This window comes from Hypomesus nipponensis, chromosome 6 (assembly GCF_054491055.1).
Source record: "Hypomesus nipponensis isolate SF chromosome 6, ASM5449105v1, whole genome shotgun sequence".
NCBI classification, from domain to species: Eukaryota; Metazoa; Chordata; class Actinopteri; order Osmeriformes; family Osmeridae; genus Hypomesus; species Hypomesus nipponensis.
The window spans coordinates 4,981,197-5,003,332 of record NC_140366.1 but is presented as its reverse complement, the minus strand read 5'-3'; the positions used below and the strand labels follow the sequence as shown (position 1 = coordinate 5,003,332).

The 22,136-nt window shown below is 42.6% G+C and overlaps 1 protein-coding gene, 5 non-coding genes and 2 pseudogenes across 7 annotated transcripts; 1 reads left to right on the top strand and 7 right to left on the bottom strand.

Annotated features, from left to right (window-relative positions):
- The first annotated feature begins 320 nt into the window (after window positions 1-320).
- LOC146286614 (uncharacterized) lies at window positions 321-3,889 on the top strand (annotated as a pseudogene). The gene is made up of 6 exons (XR_014758480.1): window positions 321-337; window positions 586-703; window positions 962-1,038; window positions 1,795-2,185; window positions 2,392-2,505; window positions 2,581-3,889. The product of XR_014758480.1 is annotated as an uncharacterized LOC146286614 (transcript).
- Window positions 3,890-4,473: 584 nt separating this feature from the next.
- On the bottom strand, window positions 4,474-8,543 carry LOC146286613 (uncharacterized). Its single transcript, XM_084700215.1, has 5 exons — window positions 8,353-8,543; window positions 5,703-7,860; window positions 5,405-5,480; window positions 5,204-5,286; window positions 4,474-4,749 (listed from the first exon to the last, which is right to left on the bottom strand). Exons 2-5 carry the CDS (start codon window positions 7,119-7,121, stop codon window positions 4,474-4,476), a joined length of 1,854 nt encoding a protein of 617 aa, XP_084556341.1. The 5' UTR covers window positions 7,122-7,860; window positions 8,353-8,543.
- Window positions 8,544-18,702: 10,159 nt separating this feature from the next.
- On the bottom strand, window positions 18,703-18,823 carry LOC146286612 (small nucleolar RNA U3; annotated as a pseudogene).
- Window positions 18,824-19,233: 410 nt separating this feature from the next.
- Window positions 19,234-19,446, bottom strand: LOC146286611 (small nucleolar RNA U3). The gene has a single exon (XR_014762279.1). It is a non-coding gene; the product is annotated as a small nucleolar RNA U3 (small nucleolar RNA).
- Window positions 19,447-19,858: 412 nt separating this feature from the next.
- On the bottom strand, window positions 19,859-20,071 carry LOC146286610 (small nucleolar RNA U3). The gene has a single exon (XR_014762174.1). It is a non-coding gene; the product is annotated as a small nucleolar RNA U3 (small nucleolar RNA).
- A 411-nt stretch (window positions 20,072-20,482) lies between these two features.
- LOC146286609 (small nucleolar RNA U3) lies at window positions 20,483-20,695 on the bottom strand. Its single transcript, XR_014762273.1, has one exon. It is a non-coding gene; the product is annotated as a small nucleolar RNA U3 (small nucleolar RNA).
- A 412-nt stretch (window positions 20,696-21,107) lies between these two features.
- On the bottom strand, window positions 21,108-21,320 carry LOC146286608 (small nucleolar RNA U3). The gene has a single exon (XR_014762173.1). It is a non-coding gene; the product is annotated as a small nucleolar RNA U3 (small nucleolar RNA).
- A 412-nt stretch (window positions 21,321-21,732) lies between these two features.
- LOC146286607 (small nucleolar RNA U3) lies at window positions 21,733-21,945 on the bottom strand. Its single transcript, XR_014762181.1, has one exon. It is a non-coding gene; the product is annotated as a small nucleolar RNA U3 (small nucleolar RNA).
- Between the last annotated feature and the right edge of the window lie 191 nt (window positions 21,946-22,136).

Here is a 22,136-nt window from a genome sequence, read left to right as displayed (position 1 = left end):
CCTAGTCAGGGTTAGCAGGGGGTGCATTAAGCCTGTTGTAAAATGCACCTCCCCCCCCCCTCTATTGTCTGTTCTGTATATCCCAGCATCAAATAATTCTTACAGTACACTGAGGGCACTAGTTTGATTAACCACAGTAAGTTTCAGGCATGTCACACTGTCCTAGTCAGGGTTAACAGGGGGTTCATTGCACTTACATCTAATGGAAAACCTGCCATGAAATGTTCTCCCCCCGCATACGTTTCTATCCTTCTACGCCAGCATTATGTACATTTAATAGCATCAATTGAATACCATCTTTACTTCAGCAGCTGAAGTCGATGAAGAGCATCCGCAGGTACGCGCCAGTTCAGCTCCTCCTTTAACACCATAGTACCATCCAGGCTCATCATGAAACTACAGAACCTGAACATCAGTCCCTCATGTGCAGCTGGATATTGAACTTCCTCACAGACAGGCACAGGTAGTATGGCTGGGTAACATCACCTCAACCAGTCTAACACTCAGCACTGGTGCCCCACAGGGTTGTGTGTTAAGCCCACTGTTGTACTCCCTGTTCACCTATGATCGTGCAACCACTAACAGCTCCAACACCATCATTACGTTTGCTGATGACACCACCATTATCGGCTGCATCAAGAATGCTGATGAGTCTGCCTACAGAGCAGAGGTGGCAACAATGACGTCCTGGGGCCCGTTCTCCGTACGTCGCTTATTACATCCGAGATCAAATGACACATCCAAGATGACATCCTCTTGCGAATCATGATCCGGCTAATTCGGTTCTTTGAACACCCATGTTGTTTATAATTAGTATAGCTGGATTGAGTTATGTGTTGGTCTAAAAGGGGGTATGTATCGATAGTAGAAACCTTGATCAGCAACACTGCTATTGGCTGCTCACATAAGTCTATGGCTGCTCACCGTGGTCAAAATGAGCGCCCTGTTTTTTCCGCAACAGAGCCAACAGCGCAACAGCTTGCTCGAAGGTTACTCCGAATTTAAAGATTTAATCAGAACGCCAGGGAACACCTCTAAGTCTGCAAAATCCAAGAGAGAAGGCTGGCAAAAAGTAGCAGACCAAATTAAATGTATAGTGACCACGCGTTTTATCGCTTATTACAGTGAGCTAGGCCTATGTTTTTTTGTTGTTTTTTTTCATAAAAAAATTAACATTGTTAATTATCAGCAGAAACGACACCGAATGCCTCCAGAGGTGTGGTCACCTTGGTGAAGTCAGGAAAACGAAACTTTTCTTACAGGCTTATGAGGGTGGCTGAAAGGTCACTCTCAGAAACGTACTCAGAAAGCGATTGAATTGACACACCCTGGTATCTGTAAACTGACAAACAAGCTCAAATCCTAGGCTAATTGTTTAAATTTACAATACAGTTCTTTATTGGGAACTCGAGCCAGATGACTGATGCTTTAGCCACAAACGGACCAGCGCCCAACGAACGCCGAAATGCATCATGATCAGGTGAGACCACCGTAATGGTGAATATGTAATGTTCATTACGTTCATTATTTGTTTGACAATAGCCATGTCTGTAACCAGGAGAAGGATGTTTGCTGACTGTTCTGTGAATAATCCCTGGCATGTTTATTCAACTGGATCGTTTGATTTAAAATTCAAAATGTTTCATTTGCATAAATGTTCAGGTTAAACACTATTGCCAAAGCATTTTCAACACATATCAGGAAATCTGACTCTCATCTATCATAAAACAAACATCAATATAAACAAGATGTCATATTTACTGTAGCTATTTTAACCAAAGTCTTGTATATCAGAGAGGAGCTTACTGATGTCCTGTGCCAGTACAGGTCAGACACCATGACACCATTTACATAGCCACTCTGAGGGACTTCTGCGACAGGCACTCAAAATGGAGCCTTCACAGGGAGACAGAGCTGGAGAAGATGATAGACATCAAGGAAAGGGCTGACAGAATCAACCTGACTTTCAAGCACGTCAGAGAGTCTCTGAACAGGTGGAATGCGCTGGCGCATTGACGCAGGTGACAGCAGGCAAGCGAAGGGAGGAGCTGGAGAAGGAGCTGGGGGAGGTGTTGAAGGACACCCTGGCCGGGCTGGAGGAACTGGACCACTTCCTGGATGCTGTGGAGAGGCTGGCGGTCACTTCTGTGTCTGTGTTCAATGACGACTGTCCGTTTGGTGACCAGTAGGTGAGCCCTGCCGGTGTCCGTGATGTCATTACCGCATCACAGGAAGCCTGTTGGTCCGGTTCAAGAGGAACGCACGGGACTTCTTTCTGACCTGCTGCTGACATGCATTCGTAGCCTGTTTTAGTGTTTTATTGTTGTTGTTGCTGCCCAAAGAAACAGTAGGTATACTATGTTTTATTCAGACTTGAACGGGTTCATGTTTTGTTTTCTTCATCAGTGAACTGAGAAAGAAGAAGAAAAATGTCAAACTTTGGGCTTTGGATGACACGTCTATGCAGAATATGCTCGTCCATCTCAAAAAGCTCAGTGATGTCAGGTAAGCGGAACTCCCACTTCTATTAAACATCGCTCACCTCAAAATCCGGCCTCAAGGCAACTTTCTGACTCTCAGGACCAACCAGGACTGCAGACTGGTATTCCTGTTCCAGGAGGAAGCTGAAAACTTCATCAAACTCTTCATCCAGAGCGAGCCCAGAATGTTGCAGTTTCTGACTGACCTGGAGGGGAGTGCTGTCCAGCTACACAGAATGAAGCGTGGGGCCCAGATCTCTACTGTGGCAGGCAGCTCTGTGGGGGTGGTTGGAGGGGTCCTGTCCATCGTGGGTCTGGCCCCCGTCACAGCAGGCGTCTCCCTGGCTCTCACCATGGCTGGCGCTGGCCTGGGGGTCACCAGTGGGGTCAACAGCATGGTCACCACAGTCACAGAGACCGCCGTCAACGCCACTCAACAGAAGAAAGCCAACGAGTTGTTCCAGAGTTTTATGGAGGACGTGCAGAACCTCCAGGGGTGCCTGAAAGATGTGACCATAAAGATGCTTCCCGTTGTGATTAAGGTGGATGCAACCGCGGGAGCAGGGAAGATCGTGGTGGAAGGTTATGCCATTGGGAAAGGAATCAACTCTTTGGTCGATTGTGCCTCGGGTATGAAACTTCTGAGGAGTGAGGATGCGATTGCTGACCTGGGACAAGCCGCTAAAGGGACGCCTCTCGCCCTCTCCAAGGCAGCTCGGGGAGGGTCTCTCAACACTCTGTTCATTGGCCTGGACGTGTTCACCATCTGCAAGGACAGCGTCGGCCTGGCCAACGGCAGCAAGAGTGAGGTTCCCCAGCTCATACGGCCCGAGGACTGCTCTGGCATCCTGAACTGGAGTCATGGCAGAAGATCCATGACTCCCTGCAGAGAGGCCCGCTAACGTCCCAGGACAGCCAGAACCTGCTGAAGATGCCCTTTCCTCCCTGGAGGAGATGACCAAAGGGAAGAAGACGTTCTGGCAGAAATTCAGTCTCTTTTCCTGTTGTTCATAGTCTTTGCATTGGCCTGACCAATAATGAGGATTTCTCAGTTAAATGGATCATTGACGTCAGATGATTAGATTTATTTCTATTTAAATACTAGATTTAAGACTGTCTTTATATTGACACCAACTCTTGCTCTTGTATATCAAATCAATAATCTACTGTGTTCATCTTATTTTATTTAAATTCTTGAATTATTTGTTTATTTTAACAATTAATGTTAATTGTCTGTTGTTAAATGCTACTTTAACTCATTTACTTGTCTGGTCTATTCTTAGAAAGAATTTCACTATTTTACGAAACATAATATTTTGTCATACTGTGACAGTAAAATAGAGGTGTTACTCTGTTAAATTGGTTGATCTGTTCTTACTATGCAGAATTATTAGGCTACATGTATACTAATATTGCCACACTCCTACAATAAAGACAAAAAGCCTTACTTGTTTTGATCATTTGAAGCATTTGTTACATTCCTGTGACACTTTACCTCAGACCTTTTTAAAATTGTATTTTAGGGTCAGGTGGGTTCGGGTTGGGGACAGTAGCCCTTATCTCTTCAGAAACCACTCTTCTTGTTCCTGGTATTGGTCCTCCTCCTCTTCCCTTCCAACTCTCCTCTAATCTGAACTCTGACTCATCCTCTGACTCTCCCTCCAAGTCCCCTTACTCTGTCTGCATTGTCCATTACTCTGTCTGCATTGTCCCTTACTCTGTCTGCATTGTCCCTTACTCTGTCTACATTGTCCATTACTCTGTCTGCATTGTCCATTACTCTGTCTGCATTATCCCTTACTCTGTCTACATAGTCCCTTACTCTGTCTGCATTGTCCCTTACTCTGTCTGCATTGTCCATTACTCTGTCTGTATTGTCGTAAATGTGAATGTGCATATCTGTCTTTTGATTTACCTGTTGGCTATAGCATTGTGTCCAACCACAACACACACATAAGTACATCAAAATCTTAAAACATTGCCTTTTGCTAAGTCAACACACACCTGCCTGTGCTATAGCTTTGTTAGGAAAACAAACAGGACTGTTACAATCCAACTGTAATATAACTAGTTTATTGACAATGATCAGATACAGTAGAGTGTTCCCCGACGGTAGAGTCTCTGTGATGGTCTTCTCCTGATATCCACTCAGCCCCGCGAGTTCCAGCCAGGTGAGAAAGACCCGCTCCTCGTCCGTACTGCTGAAAGTACATTTCTGGCTCATTGGCAACGGTCCTTCTGTTGTCCGGGAGAAAGTGCACCAGGAGACCTGCAGGGTAGAAGAACCGAGAGGCAGGAAACAGGAACAAACATCCCACATCAGCCTCCTGGAGATCATCCAGTCCCTGTATCCAAGTGTCCTGGAGCCAGACACTGGACCCCAAGCTGCTCCCCATGAACAGGCTAGCCTTGCACGTGCACCCTCACTGTGGGTGTGTATGAATGGGTGAATGAGAGGCATAATGTAGAGTGCTGTGGGTGCTGGGATGGGTGAGAGAGAGAGAGAGAGAGAGAGAGAGAGAGAGAGAGAGAGAGAGAGAGAAAAGAGAGAGAGAGAAAGAGAGAGAGAGAGGAAGGTGTGTGTATGTGAGAGAGGGACAGAGCCAGCCAGCCAGCCCTTCACGTTGCTGAATACTTAAACGTATCAGTAGGCCGTCCTACTGGCTCCAAGACATCTTGCACGTCTTGACGATACACTTTTGAAGCGCACGGAACATTCGTACGTGTAGAGGACGTCTAGGGGGCTCCTGGTTGTTCTCGTGGTCCTTCGACTGCTCCAGATTGGCAGGCGAACCACACTTGGCCCCTGTGACAAGACATTTTAAATTGGTGAATTCAATGTTAGGCTTTGTCAGAGTAATTAGCCAAATCTACAGGATCACTTTGTGATTCATTAAGGATGACAAGCAGTGGTGGTCGCTCACCAGGTGTGATGTGAGAGCTGGGGGGAAGCTCCTCCTGGGCTGAGGGCTTCTTGGGCTCCGTCTTTCTCTTCAGAAACTGCAGAAAACACAGAACATGCTGGAATCTATGGAAACTATATGACAACACCTCTCAGTCCACCAAAGCATCAAGATTTAGAACAACAACAGCCACTCAGTTCCAACAGCGCCTCTTCATTCCATACTTGCTGCATTACAACCAACCCATGGTCATTCATTCTGTACTCATATGATATACTATAAGCTCTGCTCTATAAGCTCTATTACATAAATAACCCACCTTGTTCTTGAAGAGCTTGGCTTTCTTGCTCCACCACTTCAAGCCCTTCTTTGGCTTTCTCGCCTCTCGTGCAGAGGTCGACGCTGTCCCAGCATCGATGATGACCGCTGCAGGGCTGAGCTCACCGAGATCTTCCCCAGGACACGGAGCTAAAGCAGCAGACTCACACAGAGTGTCCATCACTCTCTCTGTCAGGATCCTGACCGTGCGGTCCAGGGTCTCCTGGCAGGCCAGGCTGGAGGTCGAGGGAAGGTCCAGTTCCAGGCTCTTCTTCAGCTGACCCTTAACCGAGCTCTCAGCACAGCTATGGATGAGCTCCTGTCTGGAGGGTATCGGGGGGATAATCTCAAATGCACGTTCTTCGAGAGCCAACAGCTTGTCTGCAGCTTTCTGCAGGTTCCTCAGCGTGCTGTCATAAAGCAGCTGGCTGGAGGAGTGGACCTGCTCCCAGAAATTCATGCCACCAGATCTCATCTTAGCTGAGGCCTTGTGCTGCTCAACCACCTCATGGAGATCATCCAGGATTACTCCAAGCAGGCTATCACAGTTTTCAGAGGAGACCAGCAGAGATGGATGCTCTGAGCTCTCTGGATTGGCCGTATGAGATGAGCCACGAGGGGTTGAGGGCTGGCGAGAGAGCTTCTGAGTTGCTCTCCTCATGGCCTGCTGGAACAGATCTTTCCCTTTGGTTGCATACTCTTTTATCATCGCTCCCACTCGCGTGTCATTTTGAGCCTGGCTCTGCCCAGCTGCAGGTGGGCCCTGAGGACATAAAAAAATCAAGGTCTCCAGGACCTCGGTGGTTCTGTGTCCACTCCCTGGCAGAAGGGTGTCAACGAACAAGGAGCGGTAGATGTGGGAAAAAGACAACTCCGGGCGCCTTAAGATCAGCGAATGATCCAAGATGGCTGAGATGCCTTCAATGAGCTCATCAATCTCCACTTCCTCTACGCCCTTGTTTAGACAGGCCAACATCTGTTCGTTGGCCAGCTCCTGGAGTTTGGTCAAGCCTTCGTTCTTCACGCTCTCCCGATAGCAGAACTCACTGCTTATGGCTCTGCAGGCTGCTGTCACCGTGTCGACAGATCGGATCAACAGAAGCCTGATGAGAGACGGGGGCAAACTTTCCAGAGACGTCTCGTTCATCAAAGAGACGCTCTCATCCGCCGTCACATCTCCCATCCTGGAAGAGCTCACCATGGGGGTCAGTTTGGCCGCTACCTTGCAGACCATCTTCTTGGCTGCAGAGGAAACATCCAATGCGTCCCATCCTGTGAGGCAGGAGCTGTTCCCTACTCTGGATGTTGAAGACTGACTTTCCAGCAACTCAACAGCACTTTTTATGGATTCGATGATCTCCTCGACCAGGTCACTGACCATGGAATGTCCATAGCGACCACTCCCCAGATAAGGGATCATGTCCAAATCCTCAGTTTGTCCTTGGCTGGATGGCAATTTGGATGAGCCCTATTTCCTACATGGCCCAAACTGCTCCTCCAGCTGCAGCTCCACAGCCTGGACAACGTTGGTCCTCGACATGGTGGTCAGGAGCTCTCTGAGGGACCTTCCAGACGACCGAATGCTGCTCCCTGACCTCCTCAGCAGCGGTAGAGTCTGCACGTCGGCACAGACAGCAGAGAGGAAGTAGCTCACAGAGGAAAAAACAGGCCCTCGAGCTTCTTCTTGGAGGGCGGCCCTGGCTTCTAGGATGTTGCTGATGACCGCCTCGATCACCTCAGCTGCCACAGAGCCCAGACTGGCCTTGGCCTCCACCTGCAGATCCGGAGAGGGAGTTCCACTGTGTCTGCTGGCTGTGCCAGGGCGCATTTTCTCCACTCCACTGACGCCCTGGGAAGTGGACGCAATCTCCAGGGCTTCCAGCTGATCTTTTGACCCAGTGGCGGGTACTGACGGAAGGGGCAGATCCGAGGGCTCGACCAGGTCCATGTCCTCCAAACTTAGAGGCCTCACAGTCAACACCCTGATGAAGGTCCCCTTGTCTCCAGACAGACTCCCCTCTCTTCCCTTGTTCACCTCGGGTTGAGATGAGTCTGTATTATCTTTGTCCATGTCTCTTCCTCAAAGACTGCCTCAGGTCCACACTTGATGTGACAGTCTGATTTGAGAGAGAGCCTTTCACACCTGACCCCTGAAAAGACTTTTCCAAAGAACACAGAGAATATTATTACTTTTTCAGAATAATCTAATATCTACTTACATATCTACACTAAATCATTTGTCTTGGAAATGTAAACCTTACAACTTAAGATGCAAAACAATGGGACCATATTACATTATAATATTTCTGTTTTCCAATACGAATTTGTCAAGGTTAAGGCGTTGCAGTGATCTAAATCCTTGTTCAATACAATGTTTACGTAAAACTGAGCACAGTGATCAGAACGGCCTTTATTTTATGAATTACGTCATAATACTGCATACGTCATCAAACAGCAGATGGCGAAATTTGAAGATGGCTCTATTGACCTTTCCAAAGAACACAGAATAAGGCTACAATAACTTTTTCAGATTCATGTATTATCTATCTACCTGAGAACATCGTCTTGAAAATGTAAACCTTACAACTTGAAAAAGTCTCTGTATCTACCTTACAACTTTAAAGTGCAAAACAATCTGAATATTTACTTACATATATAATATTTCTGTGTTTCAATACAAATTTGTCAAGGTGAAAGCGTCGCAGAGATCATTATCCTTTGTCCAATAACATGTTTACGTTAAACTGAGCACAGTGATCAGAACGGCCTTTATTTGATGTATCACGTCATAGATACACCAAATGTCATCAAAGAGCAGACGGAGACATTTGAAGATGGCTCTATTTACTTTTCCAAAAAACACAGAAAATAGGCTACAATAACCTTTTCAGATGTATTATCTACCTTCACATCTACCAGAGAACAACGGTCGCCTTGAAAATTTAAACCTTACAACTTGAAAAAGTCTCCGTATCTTACTTGCAACTAAAAGTTGTAAGGTGCAAATTAATCTGAATATTTACTTACATCATAACATTTTTGGTGTTCCAATACGAATTCGTCAAGGTGAAAGCGTCGTAGATATCCAAATCCTTGTCCAAGAAAATGTTCAATAATAAATGAGCGCAGTGATCAGAACGGCCTTTTATAGTTTATTTAATGAATTACGTCATAATACAGCAAACGTCATCAAACAGCAGATGGCGCTCTTTACACCCTGTCTGTGGTCTGTTATGACTGTTAAACAGAGGCGTACATTTAATTGTACATGAACTGTTTGAAAACTCCCCCTCACACACACACACACACACACACACACACACACATACCCCCACCCCACACACATTTGATCTAGAACAATATATTTAACAGCGGTATCCACTGTTATCTAGATTTTAAAAGCTCAAGCTGTGCCACCAACATTGCTAAATAAACCGACGCCCTTCGTGTTCCATATTGCCTTATTTAAATATGATTTGCCCATTTAGAGGAATCAGGTTTACTTCGACTGGATATAATCCTTGTGCACAGACGCTTCACCGTTAAACATTGGAGGCAATACTAGTTCTCTTGAACGTTGCTTGTCTTGCATTAAGCGTCAACACCGGACCATCGACCCAAACAGGAAGCTACAACTTTTGCCATTTGTGTGATTATGATATTCATACAAACATAAACGCCACTGCTTATAGTTGTTAACAGTAGTCTACAATTGCAAAACAAACCTAAATCCATAGGCTACAAATCCTCAATTTTCCCGACACCACCATGTTAAAAAGTTAGACTACTGGGTTATGTATTGATTTTTAAAACAATGTAAAAAAAAAAAGTACATACAGAAGTAACTAAAAGTCTAAAAAATGACCTCAACCTACGTAGCCTATCGTTCACGTCAATCATGGCTTGTCGTTTCATTTTGAGGTAGCGGTGGATGGGGGAGCTGTCATGGTCAAGCCCCGAACCCAAGCCCCAACCCTTTGCCCCTCGACTTGAAGCAATGGCCCTGGTGGATGTAGGTGGTATTGCATTTACTGTTAGGTTTCCGACTCTTCCGGTCGTTTTTATTCTATTAACTGTATTTACAAAACTATCTCCCCCAAAAAATGTTGTTCTATTCTCGAAGATGGGTCATACTACTAGCTTTTTCATATAAGAATTTTTCCAGATTTTTTGTAAGTTTGAAACCAATCCGAAATGGTTAAACTAGCACCCCATTTATTTGCCTACGTCAATAAAAGTTGCCTGCAAATGCGCTCGCGGATACTAACAGGGCATGAGCACAAAAGTGCACATTGGCCGATAGCCGATTTACATTGAGCTGAATGAGCCATAGACCTTTATTGAATGAGCACAAGGAGAAATGGCTTGAGTTGCCTGCCTTGTTGTAGCAAGTTTAGCAAATCGTTGTCACACATACATGAAATGTTGTTAATATAGTTTATTCCCGTTATTATAAAACAGATTTGATTTTTCGTAAAAATGTTCATGACATGATGGCAAATATATTATGTTAAGCGTGAGCATAGATTGTTGACATGTCTATCTGGAGCAAAGACGAAAATTAATAGGCTACTTTAACTGTTAACCACAATAGGAAATGATAGATATTTAAATAATATTAGTCTTGCCTTCAGAAGCTTTTGTTAAACACACCCATTAGCCTATACTTTTTTTGATCGTGTCATCAAGCCAGACTGCTTTTGTGGGACAATGAAGGTCCTCAGTGATTATGTTTCACCCCCACTTACATCTGATGGAAACGTCTTGTAGCCTATATGGTTCTATGACTATGCCCCTTTCAAAGGCAAATGTTCAATAAAGTATATTTTAGACACACTTCTCGAGCTTTTATTTATTACATGATTAACATGTCTTGTTAGATCATGTTATATCCATAAATAGACGTTTGGTTTTCTAGGTTGAACATGTAAAACACAGGTCACATTTCGACACTGTGGGAAATTGAAGGCAGTGTGAATTTCGTGGCATTTCGTTTGAATATAAAGTTGACAGTAAGCTATGGTAAGTCTTCATTATGGAAGATTTCGGTTACCAAAATCACTATTAAGCTTTCTTTGCCAGGCGAAAAAAACGACGGAGCTGTTCATGTTAACAGTTTATTTCATCCGATACAATGCGTTGGAAATCGTATTCATATCACAAAGAAAAAAAGCAACATATGTGATGAGTTCCATCTAGAATAGCCCTATATTTAGCCCTGATAGTCTATTTCTAAAAAACAAGTGAAAGGAATACTATACAGTGACAGAATACCGTTAAGTTTGCATCATGTGTCTGATTCTTATCGGACTTGTACCCCATTCTTAGCCTGGTCCTAACCAGGCCCTCGTGCATTGCATTTGTACAGAGGGTCTGGGATCTCTCTATTGACAAATGTTAACTTCCTTGAAGGCAGGTCCTCTGTTGAAGTTTAAAACTATTGGATCCGCCCAGAGCCACTCTGATTTGCCATAACCAATCGCAAGCGTTCGCCTTAGCCAACTCCTTCACCACTATTGTAACGAAGCTAGCTGCCGTAGCTGGAAAATCAAGCTTTTCCCGAACCCCGTGGGGAGGAGGGCCACAACATCATGGCCACCAACAAAACTCAGCAAGGAATGTTCTTGCTCTGGCTTTAACCTATGGATATTCGGCAGCGTTGCTGCCACAACCGCAGAATAGTTTCACTCGCATATTTCTCCGCCGCCATTACTGAACTACTCAAACTAGTGCACAACATTAACGTCATCGTTCTCAGACACTCCCTTTGTTCGCTGATTGGACCTACAAAAAATTGTTTCTAGAAACCGACTTCAGAGCCTAGCTCCCAGACCTAGTACAGAAGCAAAATCCAAATTGAGCAGAAGTACGTAGGAGGGCAGAGCCAGGCTACCCCATTCTGCCCATAGATTCTGAAACTGCAATGCCTTTGCTCACACACTCGTAACCATCTAAATCTATGCTCGCTACAGGTTGTCGCAAAGTATGACATGTACAGCTAGTTGCAAGCGTGCACGAGGTCTCGGAGCTACGGAAAAAAAGAGCCACTGTTCTAGACCGGCAGACACGGAAGTGGAAAGATGGCAGCGTCCGGTCTCACACTCTCGCTTGCCTCACTGCGCCATTGAGCACTTTTCATAGAAATGAATGGGGACGCCATCTTGGAAGACAAAAGTTGCTTACTCGAGTTATATTAACTATGGTCATAGTACAAGGCTTAAAGGGAACGTTCTTTCTGGAAGAAGTCATGTGGCCGTGTGCATTGCTTTTGCTGTGGTGGATTGTATGATAAATTTGTTTTACCTCTTGGGCTGCTTAAAGTCCTATTCCTCACATACAAAGCTCTACACGGACAAGGACCTAGCTACATTGCTAACTCTCTTATAAACTACACACCAGCTAGAACACTGCGATCATCGAATGCAGGCCTATTAGAGGTCGCCGGAAGCAGCCATAAGAAGATTGGTGATGCTGCCTTTGCCAATTACGCCCCAAAACTATGGAATAAATTACCCATAAATATCAGAGAAGCAAATACGCTAGACATTTTTAAAAGACAGCTCAAAACCTACCTTTTTAAGAAAGCATTTAACTAATTTTTATCTCAGAAGGGCCTTACAACTGGTAGTAGTTATATTATTGTTTTAACAGATTTGCTTTGCATTCCCGCAAAGATTGCGGCTTGTGTTTAACTTGCACTATTGCTTATGTGTTACATTTTATCCATTTTTGTTGAGTTATTGTATTTTGTTATTCTGTAGTTTCTATTATTATTATAATTTTACTCCGCAGATACAGTGTCTGGTTTGTTATATGTTTTAGATCTATTACTTTTATCACTTGTATTATTGTTTTTGTTGATTTTATGTAAAGCACCTTGAGCTGCAATTCCTGTATGAAATGTGCTATATAAATAAAGTCTTACTTACTTACTTACTTACTACAGGACCGCAGCAGCACTTTTGACTCCTCAAATACCTTCTGCTGCCTCGAACCCCATGACCAATTTTCCCCTTTGCGTAACAAGGTGTGTAGCGGGGCCAGCAGCGTGGAGAGCTTTTGTAGGAATCTGTGGTAATAATTCAACAACCCCAGGTAAGCTTTCAACTCACTGGCATTTTGTGATTGAGGGGCTCCAGCCTCCATCTTGTCTGTCAGCGGACGCAACCCGCTGGCATCTATTTTGTGTCCCAGAAACGCATGAATTCACACTTGCTTCTTTTTAGCCTAAGGCTGCCGTTTTTCAATCTACAGAGTACTTCCTCTAGATGTTCCAGGTGTTCTCGGTCATTGGGTCCTGAGATCAGAATGTCATCTGAATAGATGGCCACGTGTGGGATGCCCCCCAGGATCCCCTCCATGGTCCTTTGGAAAATCCCAGGACTTGACGCTACCCCAAATGGTAAGCGGGTGTAGGTAAACAGGCCTTTGTGTGTGTTGACAGTGACATACTTTCTAGATTCCTCCTCCAGGACCAGCTGCTGATAGGCATGACTCATATCTAATTTGGTGAAGAGTTGTCCCTCATTCAGCTGTGCAAACAGGTTCTCCACCCTAGGAATTGGATACTGATCCAGCCGCGATGCACGATTTACTGTGAGCTTATAATCCACACATATTTGAATTGACCCGTCCGGCTTCCTGACTGGTACAATGGGGGCTGCCCACTCTGCATACTGGACCGGCTCAATGATCTTGTCATCCTGCAGCCTCTGTAGCTCCCTCTCTACTAGTGGCTTTACCGCATATGGCACCGGCCGTGGTTTGCAGAATCTTGGCTGAGCTTCCATGTCTACATTGATCTTCGCCTTGAAATGTTTAATACTTCCTAAAGTACTTCAAAGTATACTTTGGAATACTCTAAAGTAGCCTGTGTAGTGCAATTTCAGTTCATCAAGTATACTTCCTAAAGTACTTCAAAGTATACTTTGGAATACTCTAAAGTAACCTGTGTAGTACACTTTGAGTTCATGAAGTATACTTTACAGTACTTTCAAGTGCACTTTCATTTAATGTAAGTACTTAATGGTAAACTTCTATGTGTAATTTTACTATAATTTACTAATGTATTAAAATGTTTATGGGCCCCTCAAACACCTCAGATCTTGAGTCACTTGGCGAGAACGGGGCCCTCATAAGTTTACTGCAGATTTTTAGCTTTTCACTGCGTACTCACAACGTTCAAAGAATCCAGCTGTTGTTATCAAATGTAACAGTCATTTAACTCATGGTTACAATGGTAAACCAGCACAACAATGAAAATTACCACGCAACACAACTCTACTTTCTAAGCAGACACATTTAAAAAACGAAATTCATGAAGTTACATTTGTATTTCGAAAAAACTGCAAACTTATCAGCAAATTTTAACACTATTTACCGCCTTGCATCATTGGAATTGACTAGCCAATGAGCCACACTATCTTCATTATTTCGCGTCGTTATTTCGTTCTTCAGTCAGTTTGACATTATAACCTTCAAATTCTCAAGTAGCTTTTTCGTTTTTTCCCATTAATACTCCAATTGATAATTATTAGTATAAGAGTACAGGGTTTCAGAATATTTTAGCAATAATTAAGGTTACAGCTTCAGTAACAAAAAAAGATTCAATGTGCAATGCATTAGATTTTCATAGACATGAATAATTAGAATAAGATGGATCTAAAATATGTAACCTGTAATGTACTTTAAAATTATTTTGACAGTTTTTGATGTATAATAATAGAAAACATACATCCTACTCCAGAAAAGAATTATACCATTTTCTGTTTCTAAGCATACTTCCTAAAAGTACGTTATTGAGTATGTAGTGAAGAGCTACGAATCTGCAGTAAACTATTATGAGGGCCCCGTTCTCACCAAGTGACTCAAGATCTGAGGTGTTTGAGGGGCCCATAAACATTTTAATACATTAGTAAATAATAGTAAAATTACATTTAGAAGTTTACTTGTTGACGTACCTACATTAAATGAAAGTGCACTTGAAAGTATTGCAAAGTATACTTTGAAGTACTTTAGGAAGTATACTTGATGAACGGAAAGTGCACTACACAGGCTACTTTAGAGTATTCCAAAGTATACTTTGAAGTACTTGAGGAAGTATACTTGATGAACTGAAAGTACACTACACAGGCTACTTTGCAGTATTCAAAAGTGAACTAGTTTCAAAGCATACTTAAAAGTATATTAAAAGTAAACTATGTTCTAAGCATACATCTTAAAAGTATATCAAAAGTGAACTAAAAGTGTACTATCCATATTTTAGTATACTTATAGTATACTTTAATATACTTTTTTGTAAGGGTAATGCCGCCACATAGTCCGCTATCGACTCACTGCTCTGCCGTATGCGTGAATTAAACTTAAACCTTTGCACGCTTTCACTCGGTGCCGGGTCGTAATCAGCCTTCAGAATCGTCGTGAGCTGAGCATATGTTTTCTCCTTAGGTGCCTGTGGGTTAACTAAACTCCGCAACAATCCATAAGTGGCTGCACCCACCCCGCTTAGTAACACCGCTCTTTTTTTTTCTGCCGCCCCAATATCGTTAGCTTCGAAGAACATCTCCAATATGTCCTCATACCCTTCCCACGATTGAGACGCAACCTCAAAAGGAGTTACCGTTCTGATCACCGCCATCCTCGTTCGTCTTTGTGGTATATCCTCCTAATCCGACACACTTGACAAGTTCGACACACCTGCAGTTGTCCTTCTCTGCAGTTCGGAAGTCTTGAATTCCCGCTTTGATCCTCGTCGCCAATTGCAATATCCTCACGACCACACAATGGTTTGATTAAACGTTTCTTTATTGTCCACTGCACACCAACATAGCATAGCCACGGCCTAAACTTCTTCTCTGCCCTTTGTCTCTCTAACACCGTGTCTTATACCTTTAACCCCAACGTTATGTCCCCCTAAGGGATTAATGCAGGTAGGCTTTTCTCTTCATTTACAACAGTGTTCATGGTCAATCTGAGCACATATTCCGGAAAAAAAGGAACATGTAGCAGTGTAGCTTATAGCTACAATTGGCGTGGGAGACAATTGCTGCCGAGTCAATGGATTTACTATTTAAATGCAATAGCTAGTCCATACATTTAACCCCACTGTCCGTTAATATTACAGGAGAAAAAGTGGTGGACTTAATAAAATAGCATGTTAAATGTTATATTACATATAAAAACTTACTACGAAAGGGTAATGCATATTTTGCTTATAGGCTACGCTTGTGATTGTAGCCTCGACGTCACTATGGTTTTAATCATATTCGACATGATACAAAGTTTAAATATCAATTGGTGCCTATTTCAACTTGTAGTAGCAGTTTTCCTCAACAGAATGCTTTTCATCAAAGGATGATGATGATGATTAAGATGACAAAGAGACATTAATGACTGCTGCTGCAGAAATGGATGCAGAGAATTATGTATGTTAGCTACTGGTAGTTCTCTATCCATGTAGCCTATTTTTATTTAAAGTTTTTTTTTGTTATTTTCAGTTACACTGACATTATGAAAATAATGATTATAAAAACGATTTGCACATTCTGACAACAGGGCACGCTGTATACAGTGAGATGTTCATTTAATGGCAGGTGAATTTTGCATGTGGAACAGTAAAATGTAGCTAATGTAATCTCATGTATACCCAGTTACAAGTAAATTAGTTGTAAAAACTGCACCTCGTGAAGAAAGTGCCAAGAGAAAAAAAACTGACCAAGAGACGGTGTAGGCCTACTTGGGTAGAAGAATAAAGGCCAAAGGTCAAGGTGTGATTGTAGTTGTTCTTAAGGAATTGTGAAGCATTGTTCTGTGGATTATTGATCTCCTGAGACGTTCTCCTCAGCTCTAGATTGTCTTACTCCTTCTTCCTCACCTCTTGCTTTCTGTCTCTGGTTTACAATAATTATGGAAGAGTAGGCATAAGAGTTAACCTTCATTGTTATCCTTCATTTGCAATATGATAAAAAAATATTTAACCTTAATTTGACCATTCTTGCTCTGATTTAACCCCAAAATCAATAGTCAAATAACTGTAATTCCATGGGTATTAGAATTATTTGGTTAATGTTAATACACTGTTCAGTTTCCCATCTTCCTTCAAACCTTATGGGAATTAGTTTTGGTTGTTTGGCCAATATTGACCCCCTACAATGTTGAAATAGATATGCTGAAATGCCAGTTTCAGGATGGTACATCATGTAAATTGTAGGAATCATATGAATCATGTAAATTGTAGGAACAATAGCCAATAGAAATAGGCTAGGCTACTCATTGTGATTTGTATTTGTAGGCAATGAAGAAGACCAAATACGATTTCAATTATTGGAATTTATTTCAGTGTCCAAAAGCATTTGGTAAATTCTGAGTGCATGTCCACGGCATCTAGCGACGAAGGCCCAAGGGCTGAGAATGCTGCAGAATGTTCGTTACCTCTCTTTCTGGAACATAGAACTTGGAGTATGCCTCTTTTCAGGGTTAAACAACTCAAAGTTTTCACTAAACCCGCTACCTGGAATACCCCCCAGATGTTAATTTCCTCCAGGATTGCAATGACTCTTATTGAGAGATTTGTTGCTCTTGTAGGTTAGTTATTACGAAGTTAGCCCTTGTACTCGGTGTAAAATATTTTACTGTTGATTGTTCTTCTACAGGTAGAGTCTTGCACTTTTTTGGGTTCATGTTGTTTTTAATTTGTAACTTGTATAACTACGTGCTCTTATGGGTCTTCCCTTTGGCACTTGTTTAGTTTTTCACAATGTATGCTTCATGTTTTGGCTGCTAGCAGTGTTTGGGACTACCTCCTTGTTATGATCGGTGACCTATGCTCTTTTGTAAAGCTCTCTTTTGGAAGTCGCTTTGGATAAAAGCGTCTGCTAAATGCATAAATGTAAGTGTATACACTGCTCAAAAAAATAAACTGAACACTAAAATAACACATCCTAGATCTGAATGAATGAAATGATATCATTAATTACTTTTTTCTTTACATAGTTGAATGTGCTGACAACAAATTATTTGAACTTTATGAACAAAAATGATCATAATCATAATGGAATAAAAGAAAAAGTAGGCTATTTAATGAGATTATTTTATTCATTCAGATCTAGCATGTGTTAATTTAGTGTTCCCTTAAAATTTTTTGAGCAGTGTATATCGCCTTCATTACTGACTTCATTGAAATCACAGTTGCAACTTCATTTACATTTAGTCATTTAGCAGACGCTCTTATCCAGAGCGACTTACAGTAAGTACAGGGACATTCATCAACCATTTCTAAACAACTGCAATAGTAGGTGTAAAATCAAACTTGTGACAGCAATAGTGACAAGTAATGCATGTTAATTAAAAATACATAAGAACACATTCAGAAGACAACAGAATAACTGTTAAAAAATTTATTTTGGATCATAACGGCAGCTGATTAAACTAAAGACTACAGAATTAATCTTAGCCTGGCTGTTAGCCTGCTCTGGAGCAGGCTAGCTGCAAAGCATACATCTCCATGGTTACTTGGCTGGGTTTAATTCAACCTGCTTTCGTGCAATCAAGTCAAAACTAAATTCATCCAGGATAATTTGAAAATCCCGACTTAATCCCTTAACCTTCTGCCTTCTGGAAGGTGATACAAGAGCATAAGGTCCCATACCAGCAGATAGAGGGATAGTTTTTACCCACACGCCATCAGGATGCTCAACTGTCCTTGAAATATCTTTTTTCACTACAATTTTTCTTTTTCTCTACCCTTTTTCTCCATTCTCCAGTATGTAATTCATGTATTTTCTAAATTGAACGGAAATTGAGCGCAAAGAATTTCAATACCGATAAATGCTGTTTATGAGTATATGATAATAAACCTGAACTTGAACTTTATAACTCAAAGACAGCATACACATCTCTGGAATCCTAAGTCAACTGAATGGTCAACACCTGTAAGAATCAATTATGCTAAAGCCGCAAAAATTCAGATTGGAAAAGTTGTCAGAGGTGGACAGCCACACCTTTCCACCAGATTCCTGCTCAGAAAGGAACATCTGCATCTTCATCATGGATAGCGAGACCACTCCTTAGAAACACATTTCTCAAAGAACAAACTATAGAAATGATCCCTGAAAGTATAGTCTTGGTTGTTGGACTGGGAACAACCTGGCTTTATATTTCGAGGAGCGCATACCCACCTCTGGGTTCCAAAGCCAACTGAATGGTCGACACCTGTAACAATCGATTATGCTAAAACCGCAACACGTAATGGGTCTCTTGGTCAAAGACATTTCACGCAGAGTTCTGAAATCTTCCACGTGACAAAACGTTGCATAGAGAACCAAATTGTTTCGTTGAATCTGCGGATTCCTTGCATAGAGAGAACCAAATTGTGGAATCAGCTAGACTCGGCACGGATTTAAGCATCGATCAACATCAAGCCCCTTATTGCAATCGCTGCACATCCCAGCAATGTTGCTAATCTCACAGTCCAGCGCATTATGAGACCGATGCAAACATTACTGCGACTGATTTTTTTTAACAATCAATGTAAATCCACTCAGAACATGATCCTTTCATCCAAGTTCCATTCAAGAACTTGGACCAGTCATCAATGGTGGTAGGACAGTGAACAAAGCCACACCTTTCCACCAGATTCCTGCTCAGAAAGGAACATCTGCATCTTCATCATCGACAGCGCGACCACTCCTTAGAAACACATTTCTCAAAGAACAAACTATAGAAATGATCCCTGAAAGTATAGTCTTGGTTGTTGGACTGGGAACAACCTGGCTTTATATTTCGAGGAGCGCATACCCACCTCTGGGTTCCAAAGCCAACTGAATGGTCGACACCTGAAACAATCGATTATGCTAAAACCGCAACACGTAATAGGTCTCTTGGTCAAAGACATTTCACGCAGAGCTCTGAAATCTTCCACGTGACAAAACATTGCATAGAGAACCAAATTGTTTAGTTGAATCTGCGGATTCCTTGCATAGAGAGAACCAAATTGTGGAATCAGCTAGACTCGGCACGGATTTAAGCATCGATCGACATCAAGCCCCTTATTGCAATCGCTGCACATCCCAGCAATGTTGCTAATCTCACAGTCCAGCGCATTATGAGACCGATGCAAACGTTACTGCGACTGTTTTTTGTTTGAACAATCAATGTAAATCCACTCAGAACATGATCCTTTCATCCAAGTTCCATTCAAGAACTTGGACCAGTCATCAATGGTGGTAGGACAGTGAACAAAGCCACACCTTTCCACCAGATTCCTGCTCAGAAAGGAACATCTGCATCTTCATCATGGATAGCGAGACCACTCCTTAGAAACACATTTCTCAAAGAACAAACTATAGAAATGATCCCTGAAAGTATAGTCTTGGTTGTTGGACTGGGAACAACCTGGCTTTATATTTCGAGGAGCGCATACCCACCTCTGGGTTCCAAAGCCAACTGAATGGTCGACACCTGTAACAATCGATTATGCTAAAACCGCAACACGTAATAGGTCTTTTGGTCAAAGACATTTCACGCAGAGTTCTGAAATCTTCCACGTGACAAAACATTGCATAGAGAACCAAATTGTTTCTTTGAATCTGCGGATTCCTTGCATAGAGAGAACCAAATTGTGGAATCAGCTAGACTCGGCACGGATTTAAGCATCGATCGACATCAAGCCCCTTATTGCAATCGCTGCACATCCCAGCAATGTTGCTAATCTCACAGTCCAGCGCATGATGAGACCGATGCAAACGTTACTGCGACTGATTTTTTTTGAACAATCAATGTAAATCCACTCAGAACATGATCCTTTCATCCAAGTTCCATTCAAGAACTTGGACCAGTCATCAATGGTGGTAGGACAGTAAACAAAGCCACACCTTTCCACCAGATTCCTGCTCAGAAAGGAACATCTGCATCTTCATCATGGATAGCGAGACCACTCCTTAGAAACACATTTCTCAAAGAACAAACTATAGAAATGATCCCTGAAAATATAGTCTTGGTTGTTGGACTAGGAACAACCTGGCTTTATATTTCGAGGAGCGCATACCCACCTCTGGGTTCCAAAGCCAACTGAATGGTCGACACCTGTAACAATCGATTATGCTAAAACCGCAACACGTAATAGGTCTCTTGGTCAAAGACATTTCACGCAGAGTTCTGAAATCTTCCACGTGACAAAACATTGCATAGAGAACCAAATTGTTTAGTTGAATCTGCGGATTCCTTGCATAGAGAGAACCAAATTGTGGAATCAGCTAGACTCGGCACGGATTTAAGCATCGATCAACATCAAGCCCCTTATTGCAATCGCTGCACATCCCAGCAATGTTGCTAATCTCACAGTCCAGCGCATTATGAGACCGATGCAAACGTTACTGCGACTGTTTTTTTTTTGAACAATCAATGTAAATCCACTCAGAACATGATCCTTTCATCCAAGTTCCATTCAAGAACTTGGACCAGTCATCAATGGTGGTAGGACAGTGAACAAAGCCACACCTTTCCACCAGATTCCTGCTCAGAAAGGAACATCTGCATCTTCATCATGGATAGCGAGACCACTCCTTAGAAACACATTTCTCAAAGAACAAACTATAGAAATGATCCCTGAAAGTATAGTCTTGGTTGTTGGACTGGGAACAACCTGGCTTTATATTTCGAGGAGCGCATACCCACCTCTGGGTTCCAAAGCCAACTGAATGGTCGACACCTGTAACAATCGATTATGCTAAAACCGCAACACGTAATAGGTCTCTTGGTCAAAGACATTTCACGCAGAGTTCTGAAATCTTCCACGTGACAAAACGTTGCATAGAGAACCAAATTGTTTCGTTGAATCTGCGGATTCCTTGCATAGAGAGAACCAAATTGTGGAATCAGCTAGACTCGGCACGGATTTAAGCATCGATCGACATCAAGCCCCTTATTGCAATCGCTGCACATCCCAGCAATGTTGCTAATCTCACAGTCCAGCGCATTATGAGACCGATGCAAACGTTACTGCGACTGATTTTTTTTTGAACAATCAATGTAAATCCACTCAGAACATGATCCTTTCATCCAAGTTCTATTCAAGAACTTGGACCAGTCATCAACGGTGGTAGGACAGTGAACAAAGCCACACCTTTCCACCAGATTCCTGCTCAGAAAGGAACATCTGCATCTTCATCATGGATAGCGAGACCACTCCTTAGAAACACATTTCTCAAAGAACAAACTATAGAAATGATCCCTGAAAGTATAGTCTTGGTTGTTGGACTGGGAACAACCTGGCTTTATATTTCGAGGAGCGCATACCCACCTCTGGGTTCCAAAGCCAACTGAATGGTCGACACCTGTAACAATCGATTATGCTAAAACCGCAACACGTAATAGGTCTCTTGGTCAAAGACATTTCACGCAGAGTTCTGAAATCTTCCACGTGACAAAACATTGCATA

Bases quoted from the DNA above. Each gene is read 5' to 3' on its own strand.
- LOC146286613 (XM_084700215.1), bottom strand. From the start codon at position 7,121: ATGATCCCTTATCTGGGGAGTGGTCGCTATGGACATTCCATGGTCAGT. The intron at 5,481-5,702 runs GTGGGTTATTTA...TGTTTTCTGCAG, and splicing joins CCAAGCTCTTCAAGAACAAG to TTTCTGAAGAGAAAGACGGA. The intron at 4,750-5,203 runs GTACGAATGTTC...TCTACCCTGCAG, and splicing joins CCCCTAGACGTCCTCTACAC to GTCTCCTGGTGCACTTTCTC.